This window comes from Gobio gobio (assembly GCF_949357685.1).
Source record: "Gobio gobio genome assembly, chromosome: 16".
In the NCBI taxonomy this organism is placed as follows: Eukaryota; Metazoa; Chordata; class Actinopteri; order Cypriniformes; family Gobionidae; genus Gobio; species Gobio gobio.
In genome coordinates, this window is record NC_137109.1 from 43,361,457 (window position 1) to 43,386,571 (window position 25,115).

At 37.9% G+C, this 25,115-nt stretch overlaps 1 protein-coding gene across 1 annotated transcript in view; it reads right to left on the minus strand.

Annotated features, from left to right (window-relative positions):
- The window catches only part of dgkq (diacylglycerol kinase theta), a 55,235-nt gene that overhangs the window by 28,463 nt on the left and 1,657 nt on the right, over positions 1 to 25,115 (minus strand). The window contains exons 2-4 of the mRNA XM_079838750.1: positions 19,472 to 19,551; positions 2,427 to 2,526; positions 88 to 173 (exon numbers count right to left, since the gene is read on the minus strand). Of these exons, the coding sequence (XP_079694876.1) occupies positions 88 to 173; positions 2,427 to 2,526; positions 19,472 to 19,551 (266 nt within the window). The remainder of the gene's footprint in view (positions 1 to 87; positions 174 to 2,426; positions 2,527 to 19,471; positions 19,552 to 25,115) is intronic.

Sequence of the window (25,115 nt, forward strand, 5' to 3'; positions counted from 1 at the left end):
CAAAAATTTGGCATGTTCCTTTAAATGTCAGGTTAACATATCAGTAGAAACAGGAGGAGATGGTGCAGTCCTAGTTCTCATACTCACAATGTCTTGCCCTCCATCTTGGTGGCAGAAACGGCAATCGCTTACGCTGAACGGGGCACAGTCGCTGTGGACGTGTAGCTCACACACTGAAAGACATGTGAGGTAAGGTTATTAAAAGAATATGGAGATGCTTTATGTGATATATCCACTAAGCGAGCATCTGAGGTAAAACAGTTGGTATTTTCATGTTATTAGTGCAGGCACTATTAGTACTGCCTGTGAAGTGTTAAAGGCCTGATAGAGGAAAAAGCCACTTCATTTATATTATTGTATCAACTCTTTGAGCGGGTGTGGGAATTAAAGACAGGCTTTTCTTGTGAGCTTCATTTGTGCCTTTTGTATGCGAGAGGAAGAGAGATAGAAAGACAGAGTTGGAGTGTGATGTTTTTCTTTTCAGCTCGGTTCTTAGAATTCAGCCCACTGCAAAAGGCCATTCTGCCATTTCCATAGCAACAGCAGCTTTCCAAACAGGAACAGCCAGCACAGACAAATGAGCAATAACTGCCAAGTGTTTGGGGAGAAACACTGAGAGAGCCTGATTATTAAAATACGGGAAAAGATATTTTGAGTGCTGAAGATAACCACAACACTGCAGAAAAACAACTCTATCTGTACCTAGTTTCACACGTAACGTAACGAGACTTAACGTGAATCAAAGCCCCGATATACACACGGCGAAGTTCTTTTTCGTTTTGGTCAAGTAAAAAGAAGTTGAAAATACCTTTGCAGTGATTTACTGTTAACAAACATCCATGCTGCTGAGAGCTCCGTTTAGAAGAATATGTAAATATGTGCGTCATCACACAACAAAAATAATAGCAGTGAGCAGCCATGTGGATATGTTTGCACAAGCTCTGCAATCCACCGGCCTCATGTCGACAGATGAGGTCATTGAAATTACACTGCTATGATAGTTTGATTATAAAGTATATTTGAGAATATATAGACTATATGAGACTATAGTTTGAAATAATCCCATTTCTTTGCATGACACACTGGTATTACAGTACAGAATGGCTCTTTCGGCATAATCCTTAACATAAGCATTTATTTCATGTGTCATTGAACGGAAAAGCGAGTGTAAAATGTCACATCCTTTTGATTTTCCTGGCAAAAAAGTCGGGGAGGGCCTCGTTTTTTAAGTTTGGTTACAAGCGGTTCACACATTGGCAATTAAAAAGCATGAAAATTCATACATATAGCCCCTTTAAGCTTGTTTGCATCTAGCTGAGCTGTTGTGGAGCTGGTTTAGTTGGTCAGCCGTACAGTGCCCAAAACCTCTCTAAAACTAGCAAAAGAAATCAGCCTGAACAGCAAACCATATTAATGTGCATCAGCAATGGAAATATATTTAGCCCACAGCAGCTGACAGACTTCAAAAAGGCCATTTCATACAGCTTTCTAACAATTTTGGTTATTTTCCTAGATCAATTCTGAGTCAAGACTTTAATTTAAGGCAGAAAGTATTTGCACTAAGTGCATCTATTTGCACAAATAACGATAGATTCTATTTACACTAAGTGAAAATAGCACATTTTCTTTGCAATAAGTGTAAACAGTAGTTTGATACTATCTGCACCTCAGTATTTTAGTACATGATTAACCAGTATGCAATAATAACATATGAGTGTAAATTATTATATTTATTAAATACATTCCACCTTATTGGGACAATAAAGCCATCCCTGCAACTACCCCAAATCCTACCCGATAAACACTTTGGAATTAAAGTACCTAACGGTTATTTAATAATACACTAATACTACGGAGTTAGTGTAAATAGTGTCTGCCAACAGGGCAGGCTATTTGCACTCAGTGTAAATAGACACTCTGTTATTTAATTGAATGTGTACATTTTCCACCCCCTGTCTGACCCTACGGATTAACTGTTTTTGCTACTACACACATAAAGAGATAGTTCAACCAAAAATACAATTTCTTTCCTCATGTTGTTCCAAACCTTTCTTCTGTAGAACATATTCTGAAGAATGTTGCTGATCAAACAGTTGTGGTGCTCATTGACTTCCATTGCATGAACTATCCCTAAATTACCTATTTGAACTAAATGACAAATTTGCATCAAATGCATCAATTCTGCCAGTGAAAAAAAAAATTGTCATATGACCCCCAAATGAGTTTAGGGTTTCATCAACACTTTGTTTATTCTGACTTTGCAGCTGTTTGTGGCAAAATATGTCAGCTCATGTCATGTGAACAGTGCTCTTAAATTAGGTGTTTTTATTCATTAGTGGGGCAAAAACATCCTGACGCCATTATGCCGTTTAAAATAAATCTCATAACACCTTTCTTCACTCACACACACACACACACACACACACCTTCACAGCGCAGAGCCGAACTGCCTTCCAGATGCTTCCGGCAAACACAGCAGAACCTCTTCTTCTGACCAGCGGGACCGAAGCAATGTGCTACAGGAACCTGGATCAAAAACAAGGAGAAGAATGATTAATACAATAAAATCTGGGAGTTGTGCTGCCTTCAAAAGCAACTTGTTCCTCAGAGTCAGGTGTTTGTTATTACAAAATGTCACATATTCAAGTCGGCCTAAACAAAATTATACTGTTTTGTGAACAATAAACCCAAATAGCTACATCTGAATTCAAAATATCACAACTGCAAACTATGAAAGCTGAGTGATTAACATAATTTTTGACAGACTTGCTTTCCGCTAATTGATCTATCTATCTATCTATCTATCTATCTATCTATCTATCTATCTATCTATCTATCTATCTATCTATCTATCTATCTATCTATCTATCTATCTATCTATCTATCTATCTATCTATCTATCTATCTATCTATCTATCTATCTATCTATCTATCTATCTATCTATCTATCTATCTATCTATCTCTTCTATATTATAGCTCAGTGTTTTCGGTTTCCACAATGTATCAAATCCAACATCACAACTTTCCCACAACTTGATCATTCATGTGCTTAGAATTGATATTTCTGACATCAATTAAAGGATGAGTTGACTTCAAAATGAAAATTTCCTGATAATTTACTCACCCCCATCTCATCCAAGATGTTCTTGTCTTTCTTTCTTCAGTCGAAAAGAAATACATTTTTTGGAGGAAAACATTCCAGGATTTTTCTCCCCATCATAGACTTCCATTGCAAACAAAATGTTGAAAGTCCAAATCCATGCAGTTTCAAAGCGCTTCGAAGGGCTTCAGAGGCTCTGCGCAATCCCAGACGAGGAATAGGATCTTATCTAGCCAAACGGCTCGGTCATTTAAAGTAAAAAAAAAAAAGTTATATACTTTTTAACCTAAATTGCTCATCTCGCGCTGCTCTACGACGCGCCAAGGATTGAGCAATCATGTCGAAAAAGGTCACCCCAGACGTAGACGGAAGCCCCGCCCCAAGTGAACGTGCGAGGACGAATACAAACTCTCTTTACGAAAAAACACTCCATCTTCAACTTCAAAATCGTCCGACATCGTTGGTTTACCTTTTTTTGCTAAAGGACGTTTTGCATGTGTGCTTTGTAAACACGGGACAGTACTTCCGCCTACGTCTGGCGTGACCTTTTTGATATGATGAGCAATTTAGGTTAAAAAGTATATACAATTTTTATTTTTAATGACCGATCGTTTGGCTAGATGAGACCCTATTCCTCGTCTGGGATCGTGCAGAGCCTCTGAGGCCCTTCGAAGCGCTTTGAAACTGCATTGATTTGGACCTTTAACATTTTGGTTGCCATGGAAGTCTCTGATGGGGAGAAAAATCCTGGAATGTTTTCCTCAAAAAACGTAATTTCTTTTCGACTGAAGAAAGACATGAACATTTTGGATGAGATGGGGGTGAGTAAAATATCAGGAAATGGCACATTTCTAGTATCCACACCGAAACTAACTTACACCATTTTAATTGGCTTAATTTAACTATTAGTCGCAAATCGGACATGACTAATGGGCTAGTCGTGTGTCAGGGAGCACACTGGCATATCTGTGCCTCCATGTGACATCACTTCCTGTCTGAGTGATGGGAATGGTGGGAAAGTACGCAGATGCCTGCACTTCCTTCCTGTCTGGGGGAGGGAAGTAAAGAATTTAAGGATTTAAATAGCTGATTTCTTTTCCCTTTGACCTCATGTACCAGCATCACAGACCACAAATAGACAGATTTATAAATATAATAGAGGAAGATTTCAATGTACAGTATGTGTAAAAATAATCAAATAAAGAATGGGAAGTGCCGTATACCCCTACCAAGGTGATTCATGTTTCAGCAAACAGCAAATCACATTCCGATAAAAGTGAACATAATACAACAGTGAAACCTTATCCTTCCTCTCTGAAAGCAATAGCATGCATTCAAGCTTTATATTTAAAAGTGTTTAACCTGTTTAACCAAACATATACAATTACATGCACTCAAAGAAAGGGTAAATGGCCTGAGAGCAGTTTCCCTTTCCTTCCACACACTTACTTCCTACAGACGTCCCCTTTACATCTAACATGCGATTGCATTTATCGAATCACAATCAGGTAGCACTTGACCACTTTGTCCAAGTTTAAATGGAGCACGGATCACGTCAACTGCATATGAATCAAAATGCGAGATTCCTACTTCTAACTGGAAATGGAATCCAGCTAAATAACATCCAGTTACTATCTGGATATGACTGGAGCTTTCAAAGACCCAGAGCAAGATGTTCTGATATAGTGAAGAGAGATGTGGTGACAAATCCCAGCTGGGCTGTCACGATGCGTGTGCCCATCTGTAACGACTGATTTCACGGGAACACTTTGTGAATCACACAGAAGATTGTGACAGCAGAGAAATGGGGGAGGAGAAGTCAGCCTTTCTGCCCTCTCCTTCCCATTCTCTCGCTTGTGGTGCATGTAATGTGATGCTTGTGACACACCGTGATAAATATCTCCTGGTCTTTGGTAGGGCTGGTCCGAATACCATTTTTTTGAGCTTCGAAGCTTCGGTAGTAATCAACATCGAATATTCGAAGCTCTAATAAAAGCAGGAATCTCTAGAAGCGGCGCACATCAAGCGGGCAGGGCTTATATGCTCCGAGAATGGACACTGTACAACTTGTATCAGTGATACATAACACACAGGTCTGTTACGTCCCAGTTTTGATATATTATAGTAGTAAAAATAATTTTGTTCAGAGAACAGATTAACTACAATTAAAAACTGAACGTGCAGCGTGAGCCGAATGAGAGTCGCAGCACAAACGCAGGAGGAGTCAGATCTCATTTATCACGAGAGTGAGGAGCCGAAGGACAAGATGATCGCCGAAGATTTGGTTTCAAAACGAAATGTAAAAGCGCCTATTTAAGGGAGTTTGTCATTGTACTGTTTTGTTGTTGTGGTTTTCATTAAGAATAGGCTAATGAACCCACAATTCAAGCAACCCGCTCCCGAATTGGCAAACCGAAAGTAAACTGCGCACGGCTGCACTGTCATTCGTTCACAGCCGTTCAGTGCACAAGCACTGTAATGTGACGGTGAGGGAAGCTTTTCACACAGTCACATCCCTAACAGGTAAGAAGGATAGTACATTTTGATTCTATTATTCTATTTTCCTAGCCTAGAAATCTAGACACACCCTAGAGGCAGTGAATCTAATTTGCAGCCAGGGTAGTCTAGCAACTCTCCGTTGGCTTGCGAGCTGGAAAAACCAAACTCTGATCAGGCCAATCACATCGTGTATAGAGTCGGTGGGCGGGCTTAACATAATGATAGCAGAGTTGTGGCGGTTCTGCGTGCTACATGTAAGCAAAGAAGCTGGCGAACAGCGGTCTTTCGAATCAGCTTTGGCCGCAACTCTGGAAGACTTGAGTTAAGCTTTTCTTTGAGAAAAGAACAAAGAACGGCACTGAAGTCATTCTTAAGAAAGGAAGATGTGTAAAGAGTTTTGTCGACCGGATACGGAGAAAGTTAAATCTATCAACTAGCTCCGCTTCACTTTCTTCATTGCTCTGTTTGGTTGTAGCGCTATCCTATTGCGTGCAGAGGGAATTTGAAAGACAACCGTTTATCCCGCCCCTCGGATTGAGCCCTGCCAATGGTGTGTTCCCAGACCCAACATCTTGATGTGGGTCTGGCTTGTCAGGCTACTATTTTCCACAATGTGAAAACAAACCCGGCTTAACCCAAAATGCCAGCTCTTTTTTCGCAAAAAAAAAACTAATATTCGAATCCCGAAATAGAAAATCGAATACCAACCCATCGAATGGATATTCAAATATTCTGGTCCAGCCCTAGTCTTTGGTTGCTTGATGTGCAGGTTGGTAAAAATGATACAAATATTTTGGTGGGGTAGTGAATTAGTGGTTAGAGGTGTGTTCTGTTCGCAAATCAAACAGCTAAGGCATTTTGAGTAGTGAGAGTGAGCAACATCTGGAGAGCCATAATTTTGCACTGCCTCCATCATGCTCTTGAGCTGATGGTCTCCATTCGCCTAAGTCATGCTGCAAAAAACAAACAAACATCCTTTTAATTCCTGCACACAGGAAAAACTCCCTTTAATTGACGGAAAACTCCCTTTAGGATGTCTATGCTGCTGAACATTTCCATTAAGCGTGTCATTTTTCCCCATCCCAGTTTCTCCTGCCCCAGTTTAAAATGCAGAAAAACTATATATAGGGTGCAACGGGGCCAAAGGCACACCTTAAGGAAAATGTGCTTTATTACTCCCATAGTGTATGACTGCAGAAAAAATATATACTGTGTTTGTATTGAACATTGATGGAGCAACAGATTTTGTGTGAAAATAAATCATAAAAGAAGTTTATTTTGTTTAAAAATCGTATAAATGTATGGGGTGGTGAGGGGGGCCTTTTTCCCCAAAACAGCATTGTTATTTATACAAATACTTTTGCGAATATAATAAGTTAATACTTGTTCAAAACAATTATTTTGGCAAAGTTTGAACTATTTTCTGTTTATTTTGATAAATAAAAGAATACATTTTTGTTCAATAAATATGCAGTCATTAAAATACGTTAATATAGAACTATATTTTTAAAATATATAAACAAGATCATTTTAAAAAGCAAAGATTCTAAAAGTATTGAAGGAGATCCCATAATAATTTAATATAGATTTACAGTAGTAACAATAAATGATATTTTGTTATATAATATAATTAATATAATATTTTTAAATATGATGGTGATTATCTCTAAGGTGGACACCCAACTTAATATATGATATTTACAATCTGAATCTAATTTCATGTCAACAAATGGAAAAGTCTGCTATTTATATCTATTTATAGTTATTTATAGATAATTTATATCTATTAAAACAATTTATTATCAAGTTAAATATGGTGCCTTTTACCCCAGATACCATAAACTCAAAATATATTCAATAATTTAGCGATTCTTATTTGCTATACTTGAATCTACAACATTTTAAAAAAACATCAAATATTAGATCAAACTAGCGCCGACTCAACTTGCCCACGACCACGTCAAAGATCACACAAATTTCCATATGCATCTTGAAAAGCAATGTTTTGAAAAGCGGTGAGGCAAGTTGTGGTGCCATCTAGTGGTTTAGAGGAAAATAAAATCAAAGGAGCTTTTTACCCCGTGGAGCCTTTAGCCCATAGACCGTAAAAAAAATATGGATGACGCGACTTCGTTGACTTCCCCTGACGAGAGTTGAAGCTTTCGGAGGCCCGCACACGGTGCTGACATCTTGCGCAGATTTGAGACCGGGAAGAGAACAGGAAGTAGAGGCGCGATTATCAAAAGCCTGCCCACACTCTCACAGATGCAGAACAATGCATTATGTTGGTGTGAAATAAACAGTTATGGAAATATAGAAATTAAAGCTTAAGCTCCAATCTCCTCCCAAAGTGTCATTTAATTTTTTAGTTTGTCTTGCAATATAAGGAGTCCATTGTAATACAAGGAGGGGTGGGGTTTATGAGCTAAACTGGGACCAACCACCGGGGGGCGATCGAGGCGCGGAGGCTTCAGTTTCTGAGAGGAGTGCTACAGGCTTGCTTTAGCCCTGTTGTACTCTATATACTGATCAGGCATAACATTATGACCTAATATTGTGTTTTTGCTCGCAAAACAGCTCTGACCCGCTGAGGCATGGACTCCACTAAGACCCCTGAAGGTGTGCGGTGATATCTGGCACCAAGATGTTAGCAGCGGATCCTTTAAGTCCTGTAAGTTGCGAGGTGGGGCCTCCATGGATCGGACTTGTTTGTTCAGCACATCCCACAGATGCTCGATTGGATTGAGATCCGGGGAATTTGGAGGCCAAGTCAACACCTCAAACTCGTTGTTGTTCTCCTCAAACCATTCCTGAACCGTTTTTGCTTTGTGGCAGGTACATTGTCCTGCTGAAAGAGGCACAGCCACCAGGGAATACCGTTTCCATGAACGGGTGTACATGGTCTGCAACAATGCTTAGGTAGGTGGTGCATGTCAAAGTAACATCCACATGGATGCAGGACCCAAGGTTTCCCAGTAGAACATTGCCCCCAAGCATCACACTGCCTCCGCCGTTTTGCCTTCTTCCCATAGTGCACCTGGTGCCATGTGTTCGCGTGTTAACATGACGCACACGCACCTGGCCATCCACGTTAAAGAAAACGTGATTCATCAGACCAGGCCACCTTCTTCCCTGTCGCTGGTTCACCACTGTTCCTTCTTTGGACCACTTTTGATAGATACTGACCACTGCAAATCGGAAACACCCCACAAGAGCTGCAGTTTTGGAGATGCTCTGACCCAGTCGTCTAGCCATCACAACTTGGCTCTTGTCAAATCCTTACGCTTGCCTTTTTTCCCTGCTTCTAACACATCAATTTTGAGGACAAAATTTTCACTTGCTGACTAATATATCCCACCCACTAACAGGTGCCGTGATGAAGACATAATCAATCAGTTTTATTTACTTCATAATGTTATGCCTGTTCAATGTCATAATGCCTGATCAGTACATCCATATATACATATATACATATATACATATATACATATATATATATATATATATATATATATATATATATATATATATATATATATATATATATATATATATATATATATATATATATATATATATATATATATATACATATACATATATATACACATATATACATATACATATATATATATACACATATATACATATACATATATATATATATATATATATATATATATATATATATATATATATATATATATGCACATACATACATACATACATACATACATACATACATACATATATATATATATACATACATACATATATATATATATATATTTATATGGCATACCAGTCAACTTCAGTGTAAAACTAAAGATGATATTTAAGAGCAGACGTTCTTGCGACAGCACACAGCGCAGTGAACGACGGGACAGATTTTCATGTTTTACTCAAGATTTGAATTTATGGCTCGGGAACACAAATAAAAACAGCTTGACATTTGCTCAAGCAAATCAGGATATTTAGACGCTTGACAGGGTGCCAGAAATCGAACCCGCTGATGTCTGTGAGCTCACAGACACGGAACAGCTGTTTAGAAGTCTGGACTGCCTTACTAAGAAATGTCACAAACCAAAATAATGCCACTGAACTGAAAATACCTAAACTCTAGGGACATGAAATATAATTCCACATAATACAGAGAAAAATATGGTGAAGTTTTGTTTAAGGTTGCCAAGGTACTCTGCTGATGAGGCCCCAAACACACACACACAGCATGTGTCCTTGAGCTGCGGCCCATCTCTCCCTCCTGCAGTGGACACATCCTTACTGGCTCTTGTCCTCCCAAGGGAGTCGCAACAGTAGACTGCAGAGCATCCTACCGGACATGACCTCGTTTCCTGTCATTAGCTGTCATCTCTCTGATCCTAAAGGTGATTGGCTCCTGAAAATGGCTACTGCTGAGGTACTCGGCTCAGAGTACTTTCAGAACAAATGGATGAAAATAACAGTGTTTGCTAAAATGCAAACTGTTTGTTTCTGGAGGTTGGGATGAGAGATATTACACACTATTCTCTCTTTTTTTGCTGTTGTTTTAGATGGTTTTCAAGATTAATATTCATATTATAGATTAAGATTCATAATTCATCAAACTTCCTGCCCAGGGACCACATTTGCAAATTAGCTATCTAGCTAACTCTGGCACAACATTTGTGTTGAGCATGGTCCCTGTTAAATAAATTAAATAAAAATAAATAAATAAACTTAAATTGTAAGTAATCACTTTAAAGACAAAATTAAATAAAAAAAATGGCAATATTTACTTCCTCAATAAATGTCTCTGGAAGTGCTGTTATTTGTAATTACAACTCAAACTATTAAAATTGTTTTCAGGAATTGTTTTGTTAATACTTTAACGGAATCACAGATTCTACGTCTTGGAAGTACGACCAAAATAAAATATTTTCACCGGAAAATGTCATCTAAAAAAGTAACATGTCTGCCACTTTTGTTCTGACCAACTGAGAAAAAAAGGCATTACAAGAAATCGTGCCAACGATGACTGAATCTAACGATCGTTTAGCTCATATCACATCAAACCATGCAAATTATTATTATACTTTGTTCTCAAATTGTTAAAGGGTGACTTCAGCGATTAGCATTAAGCTTTGTATCAGTGGAAACCCGGTAGTATATTCAAATGATGGTACTTTTCCCCTCATGTCCCCCTGAGACGAGAGAATTATGCATTTTATTTCTGGCCAAAAAATCCTCCGATGATGCAAATGTCGTAATTTTGCGTCATCTGAGGATTTTTTGGCCAGAGGCTAGAGACTACAGCCAGTAGTAGGAGCTAGTTCCTCATGTTATCAACCCGCACATAGGGGTGGGATCTCACTCACACAATGTAAATGCGCACGGCCGCTCGGCTCGGGCATTAATAACGGAGCGGTACGGAGCAAAGTGAGTGTTTCAACTTTTCAAAGAATTCCTATGAAAGTTAAGCTTCCATTGGCATGATCTGAAAACACGCCAGACTGGACAGGCGTCGTGAATGATTGCTGCGCTTACCTCAGCTCTGCTCTGCTCTTCGCTCTCGTGATGAATGAAACCTGACTCCTGCTGCGTTTGTGCTGTGACTTTCGTTCAGCTCACTAACACTTTATTGAAAAGACACGTTCAGTTTTTAATTGTAGTAATGTCTATTCTCTAACTGAACGAAATGATTGTATTACTATGAAAATCAAAACGACGGTGGGGGCGGTGTCATGGTGGGCAAGTGATAACCAGTAGCCGTGGCTTTGGGAGTGGCCTTGTAGGGCAGCGAAGAAAGTGCATTCTACTACATAAATGACCCAGTTTAAATACACATTCATCTTCCCAGCACTGAAGTTCCCCTTTAATGTTAACAATATCAGCATTGTGTGACTATTTGGTGTGTATTGCGTTACCTGTAGAAGTATAGATTTCAATTTCTGTACAGTCTAATCTTTTGCTTTTGACTATGGGTGAATCTCCAGTTGTCACTGATGATTGTTGTTTGGTCCTTTCTGGATTACAATCCGCAATCAAAATGATAAATTGAATTAGGGCTGCCAACTTCTTAAAAAGTGAGATTGTCACGTACAAAGCAATTTTTTTTTTGTCTCATTCAGCATCATTACCGTACACAGAATTTTTTTGATTTATATATATGCACACACACACAGATATATCAGTGGTTCACCACAGAAAACCCTCTGCATCAGCATTTGAATGGGGTAGTATTGTTTTTTTTCTCTATTACTGTAAGACAAAATCCATCTATATGACACTTTGTATATACAGTATTTCCTATACACATCAAAATATTAAAACATTATGCAGAAGCATGATTTTGTCTAAATAGAACAAGCTACTTGTAAGTTAAAGTGGCTAAGTTATATTCAAGTTATCCTTATTAAAAAATAGTTACACAAGTTACTATCAAAAAGTAGCTAGCTACATTGAAACTACTTTTCTTTTTGTTCTTTCTTTTTTTACAATGACATTGTTACAAATAACTGAATAATTGTTAATGAAGAATGTTATAATATTTGGGATTTAAAACAGCATAATGCTTTTTTTCCCCCCAGTCATTTCAATGACAATTGCAGCATTCTGATCATAAACACTCTGAGAGGCCAGTCATGAGCTGCTCGCGTGAACACAGCGCATTGCTTAACTGTTTCTTTTCGTTTTGTTTAAAAGTGGACATTTCAAGCTTTCTATACACATATTTCTCATGTCTGTGAGGGAAGTAGCCTGTTGAGTTTGGGTTTATTTATAAGACGTGCGCTCCAGTTCATGTGCAATGCGAGTGATCGTTCCGGCGCCTCCGTCACGATTATTGTCTGCTATAGTCTATTTGCTTCTTATTTATTAAATCCAGGCAATTTAAACATTGATTAAAATTAAGATACAATTTATACAAAATGAAATTGACTTTAAAGAAAGGCTTTCTACAAAACAAAACTTAATAAAGTCTTTGACATATTACGCATCTTTGCACTTTTCATGATAGCCTAAGATTAACTTTTAAAATAGCATTATAATATTTAAACATAAATATGAAACAAAATAAATTGTTTAGTGGCAACAACAAGTAGCCTAGGCTACAGATAATTGTCATGTCTGAGCAGGATTTGAGCGAGCGTTTTACTGTTGAGCACGCAGTTCATGAGTGGAGCGCGCCTGCATAGAGTGAATTATTGAGCGAGGCGTCACACCGCACCGCTTCGCTCATTATAGGCTCTTTCTCGTCAGAATCCAAAACGGAATGTAGCTTTTGGTCGCACTACACCGTATTTATCTTGAACCCCCTCACCGAAAGCAGATCAACTATAGATAAACTTATCTTTCAGGCATTTGACCGACCGGGTTGACACTTCAGCGTGAGAAATCGGGGGTGTGGCGTGTGAAAAAAAAATCAAATGCATGTGTCTCGCGGCCAATGCGTGAGAGTTGGCAGCTCTGCAGACGAATTATAAAATTATCAAATTATTACACATTTTTACAAGATTACCGTTGTGAATGGGGCTAAGGTAAGGAGATAGTTTTGAACACTGGCTTTTTATGTATTTGCTCAAAAATTATTTTGGATCATTTTTAACCAAAAAAAAACAAACAAACAAAAAAAAACATTTAAGGACTGCAGCTTTAAATGACCTATTAATTCCACAAACATAAATCAACGCTGTCCAGACAAAGGAAACATAATATTAACCAAAATTATAAGAGCCTAAAAATCCCAATCTCTACACTTAAGTTCCAACCTAAATCATGTCCACTACGCCAAATATTCTGTTTCACATGGAAATAAGTCACATTCCAGAAGTTAAATGTGTTCTCTCCACATGCAGTCTTCAAAAATGTATATAACAGTAATAAGGGTGTTGAATGGCTGCAACTGTTGTGTTTGTATTTCCTCAGATGTGGTTCAGAGAGATTGTTGAGTAAAGGTTAATGGAGCAGTTGGCTCGGAGACTGACTCACTCCTACACCACCCACCCACCTACGCACACATATTTCACACACACACACACACACACACACACACACACACACACACACACACACACACACACACACACACACACACACACACACACACACATACACACACACACACACACACACACACACATACACACACACGCACACACACGCACAGCTGAGAAAAGTCTTCAGCCAGTACAGAAAAAGTCACATCCACTTCCTTTTCAAACTGAATGCATCACTCTTAAAGCCTAAGAAACTAGAAAAAGACAATTAAAACACTGCATCCACTTTCTTGTTTTGTCTCTTCATTCATTATGCATGGAGGCAAACTTCCAGTATATTCTCTGAGGGTCCGTCTTTGATTCAGACCAGTGGTTTCTGTTCCACCTCATTATCTTTTGGTCTAAATTAAGTTTTGCTGTGGCATGGTGCTTGACTCAGCCTCCTGTCATGCCCTGCAGCTGCTCTGATGCAATTGGCCGGTCAGTGTTACCTATGTGCCATTTGGCTAAAGCAAGGCGGGTTTGAGAGCACATTGAGAGGATGCAGTTTCTAAGCAGCGAACATCTCATGTGGTTACTTTTTCACTAGCTGATACCAGCAAGATGTGTTATTTTCACATGCTAAATGTGCATCCTGTTTTAAAAAAACAATATAGCAGTTTTTCTTCGCAGCAACTGTTCAATGTGGAGTATACAGACATAAAAAAAGAGCCTGATAAATCCCAATTACTACATTCCAATCCCTTCATTGTTATTTAAATTACAAATAAATAAATAATGAAATGCATGCACTTTAATTATTGATTTTAGATCAAATTATTTTATTATGCAAGTAAGTAATTGTCCATTACAATGTAAAAAACAACTGGCCTAGCAACAAGACAACAGCTGTAATTGTTTACTAACACTAAAACTCGGAAAAAAAAAAAAAAATTGGTAAAATATTAGATATAAAATGTAAAAAAAAAAAAAAGAAGTTACATGTTGCCTTGGCAACTAACTGAATAAAAGTTTAAGTACTAAAATGACTAAAACTAAAACTTAAAGCTAAATAGAAATGTAAAAAAAACGAATACAAACAACAATAAAATAACTGTAAATAAAAATAAAAGCCAACTCAAAATAATAATAAACACTATAATAATATATACCAAAATGACAATGGACAAACACTGCAACAATATTACAATATTATAATATAGGTTTTTTATAATTATTCATTTTGAATACATTTTCTATGGACTAGTTAGCTACTGTAAGACATTTATCTGCACTGTATATTATGATTAGGGACTGGGATTATATAAAAATACAATAAAGTAGCTGCAGGATTCTGGATAAATTGAGTATCAGGATATTTTTGTTTCCAACAGAGATCGCTTATCCCGCGATTCTGAACAAACAACTAAACAAAATAACTAAAATATTATAAACTATAGTAAACTATACATTTACTAGAGGTTTTGACAAAATATTAATTGCTGCATATTTAAAATGTGGGTAACACTTTACAATAAGGTTGTATTAGTTAACATTAGTTAATGCATTAATCGACATGAACTAACCATGAACAATAAATGTTCAGCATTAGTTCATCTCTGTTAGCGTTAGTTAATAAATATCCAGCTGTTCATGGTTTGTTCATGTTAGTTCACAGTGCATTAACTAATGTTAACAAGATTTTAATAAAGTATTAGTAAATGTTAAAATTAACATTAACAAAGATAAATAAATGCTTTATAAGTGCAGTTCATTATTAGTTCATGTTAACTAATGTAAACTAATGAACCTTATTGTAAAGTGTTACCCAAAATGTGAATGAATCTGAATGTTTGAATCAATGATTTAACGACTCGCTCAAACACTTCACTTGTTTTATTACTGGATGAATCAGCGTTATTTGAACGAATCTCGTGAATGAATGATTCAATGACAATATTTTTTTACAGTCACTAGTCGCCACCTGGTGGCGTAACAATGTAGGCCTAATTGATACAATCGTTGAAGTGCAACTTTTTAGAAGGTGATTGACTGATTTGCTATAATGTGATCGCTTCCGTAGACATCAGTGTTTATATCCGACCTAACGCAGATTTGAATGTTCGCTGTGATTTTGTCAAAGGTTTAATAGACATAGCAAATTTTTCTCATTTAGGAATGAGATCGGCGTGGGTGTTTGAACCAAGATCGCAATCTTTTAACGATGAATCGTGCCGCTCTAATTAGCACCAGCAAGTTACAACACATTTTAACACCGGCGCTACGTCATATTCTCGCGCATGCGTCGTGGAGGCACACACGGAAGACAATAACAAGTTGGATAAAGGTGTTATTTTGATTTTTTTTTTTCGCACAAAAACTATTGTCGTCGCATCGTAAAATTATTGTAGAGTCACTGTGGTGAGATGGACTTTGTAACAATGTTTTAAGTGCCTTTTATGCGTCTTGGTACTGTATGCGTAAATGTACTGAATGCCAATGGAGGCCTATCTGAAGCCTTTCTCAGCCATCAGCTTTCAACTAAAATATCTTCATTTGTGTTCCGAATATGAACGGAGGTCTTACGGGTGTCCAACGACATGAGGGTGAGTAATTAATGACAGAGTTTTCATTTTTGGGTGAACTAACCCTTTAACAGTTTAGCGGTAATTATAAAACTATTTTAATGTCTCACATGTGACTAACCAATCAGAATCAAGTATTCCAGAGCAAATGTAATAAACCAAATCAGCATACCAACACAAAATGTTCATATCAGCAAGGCCACTGATAAAATTCACAGGGCTCGTGAGTCGTGACCTGCACTACATTAGCACAATGAGTTTATCAACTATAGATTGGGTTTGTAATCAGAATCAGTAGTGAGAACACTGGGTGGGAAAAAACTTCCAGTCTAGGCTGATAGCAGCTCATCTAGATTGCTAGATGAGCTGCTATCAAAAGCACAAAGGCTGGTTGACAGTTGGCCTTCATGAAAGACCACAACGCGACAGGAAGTCATCAGTAATTCATTATGAAGGCTGGACAAAGGGCTACGCTGACTGCTGTGTCACTGAGCAAAACGGCTCCAGTCAGTATGTGAGAACTAAATTATTTAATGTAGATTCGGTGCATAATGTACTTCCTGTTTTTGTAATACAAAGCCATGGAGAAGACAGGTAACATCAACAGCTAATTATGATCTTTCTTGCATGATCATACTCAGACAAACAGTTTGATCATTCTTTATTAACAGCATAACTGTTCTTCATGAGACTTCATGTCCTGTATTTTCAGAGCATCCATCCAGGGTTGCGATGCCTCAATAATATCGTTAGTGGGATGTCCGAATAAATAAACCCTGTCTCGCCTTATGTGTGTAAGTGTAATATCCACAGGGCAATATTTGGATGAATGAATTAATCCAAGTAACATTTCACGAATATTATATATATATATATATATATATATATATATATATATATATATATATACTCTCAGCTAAAGGATTATTAGGAACACCATACTAATACTGTGTTTGACCCCCTTTCGCCTTCAGAACTTCCTTAATTCTACGTGGCATTGATTCAACAAGGTGCTGAATCAAATGTTGTACCAAATGTTGGCCCATATTGATAGGATAGCATCTTGCAGTTGATGGAGATTTGTGGGATGCACATCCAGGGCACGAAGCTCCCGTTACACCACATCCCAAAGATGCTCTACTGGGTTGAGATCTGGTGACTGTGGGGGCCATTTTAGTACAGTGAACTCATTGTCATGTTCAAGAAACCAATTTGAAATGATTCGAGCTTTGTGACATGGTGCATTATCCTGCTGGAAGTAGCCATCAGAGGATGGGGACATGGTGGGCATAAAGGGATGGACATGGTCAGAAACAATGCTCAGGTAGGCCGTGGCATTTCAACGATGCCCAATTGGCACTAAGGGGCCTAAAGTGTGCCAAGAAAACATCCCCCACACCATTACACCACCACCACCAGCCTGCACAGTGGTAACAAGGCATGATGGATCCATGTTCTCATTCTGTTTACGCCAAATTCTGACTCTACCATCTGAATGTCTCAACAGAAATCGAGACTCATCAGACCAGGCAACATTTTTCCAGTCTTCAACTGTCCAATTTTGGTGAGCTCGTGCAAATTGTAAATTGTAAATTGTAGCCTCTTTTTCCTATTTGTAGTGGAGATGAGTGGTACCCAGTGGGGTCTTCTGCTGTTGTAGCCCATCTGCCTCAAGGTTGTGCGTGTTGTGGCTTCACAAATGCTTTGCTGCATACCTCGGTTGTATCGAGTGGTTATTTCAGTCAAAGTTGCTCTTCTATCAGCTTGAATCAGTCGGCCCATTCTCCTCTGACCTCTAGCATCAACAAGGCATTTTCGCCCACAGGACTGCCGCATACTGGATGTTTTTCTCTTTTCACACCATTCTTTGTAAACCCTAGAAATGGTTGTGCGTGAAAATCCCAGTAACTGAGCAGATTGTGAAATACTCAGACAGGCCCGTCTGGCACCAACAACCATGCCACGCTCAAAATTGCTTAAATCACCTTTCTTTCCCATTCTGACATTCAGTTTGGAGTTCAGGAGATTGTCTTGACCAGGACCACACCCCTAAATGCATTGAAGCAACTGCCATGTGATTGGTTGCATTTGCATTATGCATTAATGAGAAATTGAACAGGTGTTCCTAATAATCCTTTAGATGAGTGTGTGTATATATATATATATATATATATATAACAAAGAAAATGAAGCCTTAAATGATTTTGCATCCCTAAGTTTGACTTTATAGGAAGACTTATTTTTAAAGAGGGCATAACACACACAGTTTCAGCCAATCTCATGTTAATCTTGAGTACCTATAGAGTAGTATTGCATACTTCATATCTCTGAAGAGTCTTTTGTTTTTATCCTATTTATAAAAGACATATACGCTGTACAGATTCTTTCCGAAAACAGCCAAGCTTGTGGAGGGGTGCAGTGGGTGGAGCTAAAGAAACACGAGCACACACACACACGAAATACATCACAACATTATCCCTGGAAAACTTTTGATTCACTGTACGTTCATGTTGTTTACATTATATACACTTACGCGCCAATTGCCAACAAAACACAGACATTTGATGCAGTTTCACTCACGCCTGCGGTTTCGACTCATCACTTGCAGAACTCTTTCCTTAATTTCCTTAACACTGGGTTATTTGGGAAGCTGAACAAGGTTATATTTACCTCACAACCAAAAACACACTTCTTTAGTGACATTGTTGATTTCGTGGTCTAAAAACAAAATGACAGCGTTGCCGACGGCTACCGTAACCGAACAAAGCTCGTTGATGAGCGCATGTTCTTGCTCTCGCTTTGATTGATGCGTGCACACGCTCATCCCGGGAGAAGTGCATATATTGGAAGTTCCACCCTTTATGAAGTCATACAGGGCCATACTCGAAAAAAAAACTTTCCGAAACGTATTCGAATCCTGAAGGAGTGTATTTGGCACAGAAATACTCCATCATACGTCCAACTCGTGTTTTGGCCATGTTTAGCATGAGAATCCAACTCTTTAACAATGTAAATAAGTCAGAATGCATGATCATTTTTATTTGAATAGCGATTCTCATTCAAGTTTTAATTCAATTCAAATATATTTTTGTATTACTGTAATGATTTTTAGTTACAGTAACAATAATTTTTGGGAGAAAATGTGCTTAATTGTGCAGAAAAAACTGTCACAATGCAAAAAATGTATGTGAAAATATCCTTCAAGCATTTTTAATAAAAAAAATTATTTAAATGTTTGGGGTAAAATATGACCAGGACATGTTCCTTACAGATTCCATGAGATTTACCCACATAGTTACTGACGTTTGTCCGTTCTTCAGAATGTGTCACTCACCCGAATTTGTGTGGGAGCCATACAGGAACACACGGTCCTGACGTGCTTCAAACACTTCTCATGTGACATGAAGTTACACACTGCAGACAAAGAGAGAGAGAGAGAGATTTAGTGCAGGGCACAGAATTAAGATATGCAGGTACAGCAGCTTTAGCAAAAAGAAAACCCGCCATTCTTTTTCAGCAGTGAATTCACAGCCATAATTTTCACAATTTAGAGCCGATGTCACTTTGTAAAAAAAAATTTGGTAACACTTTACAATAAGGTTGTATTAGTTAACATTAGTTAATGCATTAGTTAACATGAACAACACCTCTTTTCAGCATTAGTTAATCTTTGTTAACATTAGCTAATATAAATCCAGCTGTTCATGGTTTGTTCATGTTAGTTCAAGTATTAACTAATGTTAACAAGATGTTAATAATGCATTAGTAAATGTTGAAATTAACATTAACAAAGATAAATAAATGCTTTAAAAGTGCAGTTCATTATTAGTTCATGCTAACTAATGCATTAACTAATGTTAACTAATACAACCTTATTGTAAAGTGTTACCCAAACATTTTTTTATAGCACCATAAGGATTTGCAAAATAGCATTTCTAAACCGGATTGCCATACTCATCTGCCATTCTTGAGGCAGAACCTTTGAGGCAGAATGGTTCTCTTGAAGTTCTAAACTCATTTCATTAGTTGAGTCCAAAGTCGACCCGTTGGACTGCTCAAAAAAACAAAGTAATGCTTATACTCTTCTTAGGAAAGGTCAATCTATGACTGAACAAAATTTCAGTTATTTACAAACATTATGAGCCATGGCATTTATAGCTCAAGAGAGCAATTTGCACCAAAGACAACAGCACCGATTGACTGTCTCTATGGTCGGTGACTGCTGGATCATTGTGTGCCCAATTTATGCTGCTGTTAGAGCCCACTTTGGCCCTCGGTACAGACTGAACCTCACTGATGCATTTGTTGGTTGTTCATGCTTACCAGAGACAGGAAGTGATATCGCTGGCCAGGCTGAGCTCCTCTCACTATCACAACCACAAGAGCAAGAAAAACATTCTAAAGTTTAACGTACCACAGGCACGTTCTCACGCACACTGTAATGCCCACCACGCTTGTGAAATCAGAAACGGTTAGACATGACATGCACACGCTGCTAAAGACAGCACAAAGACGGTTCCGTTCACACATTCTTAATCAACACAAACATTTGTCATATGAGCCCATGCAACTGTTTTAGCAGGCTGCATTTTTGTGAAGTCTAACATGCACTAGTGACAGACCATTTAACCAGAGTTTCACCTCATGTTAATTGCAAAAAATATAGTCAGAGGACTATCAGTGGACAAAAAAAATTCTACTTTTTATTTGTTTCATTTTCCCCCCATTTCATTTTCAGGGACAAAAATGTCTATGCCAATTTCTGCAACTGCTAACTTAAATAGCTATCTGTACCCTGGGGGGTGTACAAGTTCCAGTTCTATTGTAGTAGTTATGAAGTAAACTATTTGCAAATAATGTTGCATTGAAATTCGCACAGTCAGCCCCGCCTTCTTTGATTTGATTGGCCATCTCACTCATTCTGACAGTGACGAGTGCTGTTAGATCGCTAAGGCAGACCAACTTAAAAAAAAAATAACATTTTACTTTTGTCATCCTAGCAACAAACGGAACGGTGTGTAATGAAGTACAGCAGAGCAGCATCAAGAATATATATATATTTTTTAATGTTTGTTGCGGGGGGGGCAATTTGGCCATTTCTAATTATACGGGGGGACTTGTCCCCCTCAATGTCTATGGTGGTTACTGCCCTGTCTGTACCCGATTTAACCCATATAAATTAGTTTAGTTGGTGTAAATTAATGTATTTAGGTCGATGTAGTGATGAAGTGATGTTAAAATTTTAACTTGAAACCAGTTCATTTAGATGTTACCATTTGTTTTAAGGGACACCAAATATCTTGGCTTAAACAATTTTTTCCTTCCACACTTTGGTGAATTATAAAAAATTATAAGCGAGTCTTGAGTGGCCTAACCGGCATCGTGTGTAAACAACATTTCCAGACATCAAGCAGCAGTACACCAAATATCTTGGCTGAAACTGTGATCCCCCCCACCCCTTTCCTTTAAAACTATTCAAGCTTCTTTGCTTATGTTATGAGAGCCAGGTTTAGTTATTCCAAAATAAAACTAAAAGATGTTTAAGAATTATTATTTTTTTTTTTTAATTAAATAAAACATGGATTTTCCAAGATAGACCATATTTATACTGGCTAATTAATAAAGAGCATGCTTGAACAGACTGCACAAATGCTATTATTTGCAGTATATCCAAATATTATTTAGAGAGTTATTTTAAGGTCATCTTGATATTTAGAGTTTGATTGATGTAATATTGATTTTAAACAAGCATGCTACATGGACAAATAAAAACTTAAACAATATTTTAAAAATTTGATAAAGCCTATTGCACAACCACAACAAATTAAAAGAAGTTATGATCACGACTTCAGAAGTGAAAAGTAGGACATTTCCAATACCACATGAAGGCAGCATTAGTTATGAAAGCACAAAATCCCATTCTCCCTTCAGAACGTCTCCAAAGCCACGCCTCCTTCAAAACACATGAACGCACACAGCAGAGTCTGCAAAGCAAGACGGCGTTACCTTACCTCATGTCTCAAAGCACATAACATTACAATAATAATGAATGCAAACAACTTAGAGCTCTGACTTGTACAACCTGACTGCTGCAGATTTACATTTTACATTTAGTCATTTAGCAGACACTTTAATCCAAAGCGACTTACAAATGAGTGCAATAGATTCATGATAGTGTTGACAGAAACATACTTCTGAGTCCAAGGATGTGAACATTTACATTTACATTTATGAACAGCTCTGAGAAGAATGTCACGGGTTGCCATCTCGTGATTTTGGTTATGGCATGGCGTGGCGTGAACGCAGCATAAGCTCATTGTTTTGGTTCTGTAAAAGGTGGCTGCTGTTTGTTTACGGCGCTCGGTGACTGTCTGTCCACAACTACATAGACTCGAACACGCTGATGACGTGTGATGTCTGCGCAAACAAGTGTGCGGAGGTATGGAAATACAGGTTGAGGTTTTTGGCAGAATATGGGTGGTTGTGTGTGGAGTGATGAATCACAATGAAACATGAGTTACTTGGTGATGCTCCAGAGCGGTGTCTTCGAACATCTGGTGAGAAATATAATAATTAATGCTATAGTGAAGCATGGAGAAAGCATCATTGGGTGGGGAGCCTTTTTAGCTGCTTGTATTGGTGAAATACTTCCCTGTGAAAAGTCATTTAATGCTTTGGAGTACAGGAGAATATTGCAGAATGGCTTGCTTCACACAGTTGAAAAGTTGTTAACTAAAGAGACATGATCAGACAAGCAATGCTCCTGCTCAAACTGCAAAGACAACCAAGATGTGGCTTGAGAACAAGTCCATCAGGCTCATGTTTTACTTCATCTAGAGTTTCAATTGGCAATTCTTACCAATTTCCTGATCAGTGATTTGTGATTAAAATGGTTAAGACCATTAAAGTACCACTAAATATTTAGCTATTTTTGGCTTTGCCCAATTTGTTTTGCCCAGGAGTTTATGTGCGTGTTTTAATATTTAGACCACTTTTATTATTGATTGCTGTCAGGAGTTCAACCAGTATAACAAAACGTTTTTTATGAAAAACATTATCTACCCTACCTTTAAATTATTATTATTATATTTCTAACATTCATAGAATAGAATAGATAATTATTCCAAATAGTAACTAATTTAATGTAATGTTAAGATTTTTTTTCTTTCTAAGCCTGACAAGCCAGACCCACATCAAGATGTTGGGTCTGGGAACACACCATTGGCAGGGCTCAATCCGAGGGGCGGGATAACGGTTGTCTTTCAAATTCCCTCTGCACGCAATAGGATAGCGCGGAGCTAGTTGATAGATTAAACTTTCGCCGTATCCGGTCGACAAAACTCTGAACACATCTTCCTTTCAAAAGAATGACTTCAGTGCCGTTTCTATGTTCTTTTCTCAAAGAAAAGCTTAACTCAAGTCTTCCAGAGTCGCGGCCAAAGCCGATTCGAAAGACCGCTGTTCGCCAGCTTCTTTGTTTACGAGTAGCACGCAGAACCGCCGCAACTCTACCGTCATTATGTTAAGCCCGCCCACCGACTCTATACACGATGTGATTGGCCTGACCAGAGTTTCGTCTTTCCAGCTCGCAAGCCAACGGAGAGTTGCTAGACTACCCTGACTGCAAATTAGATTTGCTGCCGCTAGGGTGCGTCTAGATTTATAGGCTACATCAGTAGATCACATTGCACATATTTTGCTTTTAAAAAATTGTGAATTTATTTGTATTAAAGTCTGAAATGTTAATTTGGCAATTTTAATTACATCTTATTATCATAGAGCTCTGGAAAAATTAAGAGACCACTACAAAATTAGCAATTTCTCTGGATTTATTATTTATATGTATCTGTTTGAGTAAAATGAAGGACTGGTTTTCCGTGCAGGAAAATACTTCATTCCACACAGCCAGGCCAATCAAGGCGTGGAGGACCACCAGATGAAGACCCTGTCATGGCCAACACAATCTCCAGACTTGAACCCCACTGAAAACCTCAAGAATGTAAGCAAGAGGGTCACCAGGGATTAAATAAAGCCAAGGAGCCAGGAGTGGCATAAAGTCGCCCAACAGCAATGTGACCGACTGATAGGGGGCATGACGCATGAAAGCTGTGATTGGAAATACGCCAAATATTGATTTCTGAACTCTTTCGAAGTTAAAACATTACTATTAAAAATTAAAATAAACTTGTTGTCTTTGCATTATTCAAGGTCTGAATACATGGATTCCTTTTCCATTATTTTGTAACATAATTATTTTCTTAAAATAAATATTTGTATTTGAAATTTGGAAGATATATTGTCAGTAGTTTGTAGAATAAACAAAAAAATATATTTTACTCAAACAGATACATATAATTTCTTAATTTTGTAGTGTTCGCTTAATTTTTTCAGAGCTGTATATCAGCATTATATAATTCGACCCCTACATGTCTGCCATCAATGGCAACAATAATGAATACAACTGAATAATGACATGAATGCATTAGTCGGAGCCTGGCACGTTACTAGTCTCTTCACCAGTGCAATAAACACACAATGAGCATTAGAACATAGAGCATGCGTGTGTGTTTATGTTCTACTCTCAGTCCGTCTGGCTACAGCATCCAGCCTGCCGCTTTACTCCATTGGACTATGTGTTGCCATGACAACCTAGAAGAGTCAATCACGACTTCACTGCAGCATATTACGTAACAAACGTCTCATTTCTCCCCAACTCTGCCTGGTAACATCCACATTGTCAATCAACATCTGCTTTCCTGCCATGCCAATCTCATATGGCGACATAAATCCAGTCCAGTTGTCTCTAAAGTAATGCTGCTTGTTGCCATAATCATTCATAGAGGAATTGTGGTGAAATCTCTGTGAATAGCATAACATTGTGGATTAATCTCTCCCTACGAAACAGCAACAGGCTTTAAAAGGGCAAAACCAGCTGATATAGTTGACATTCATTCAATGTGTATGAGGGAAAAAAACAT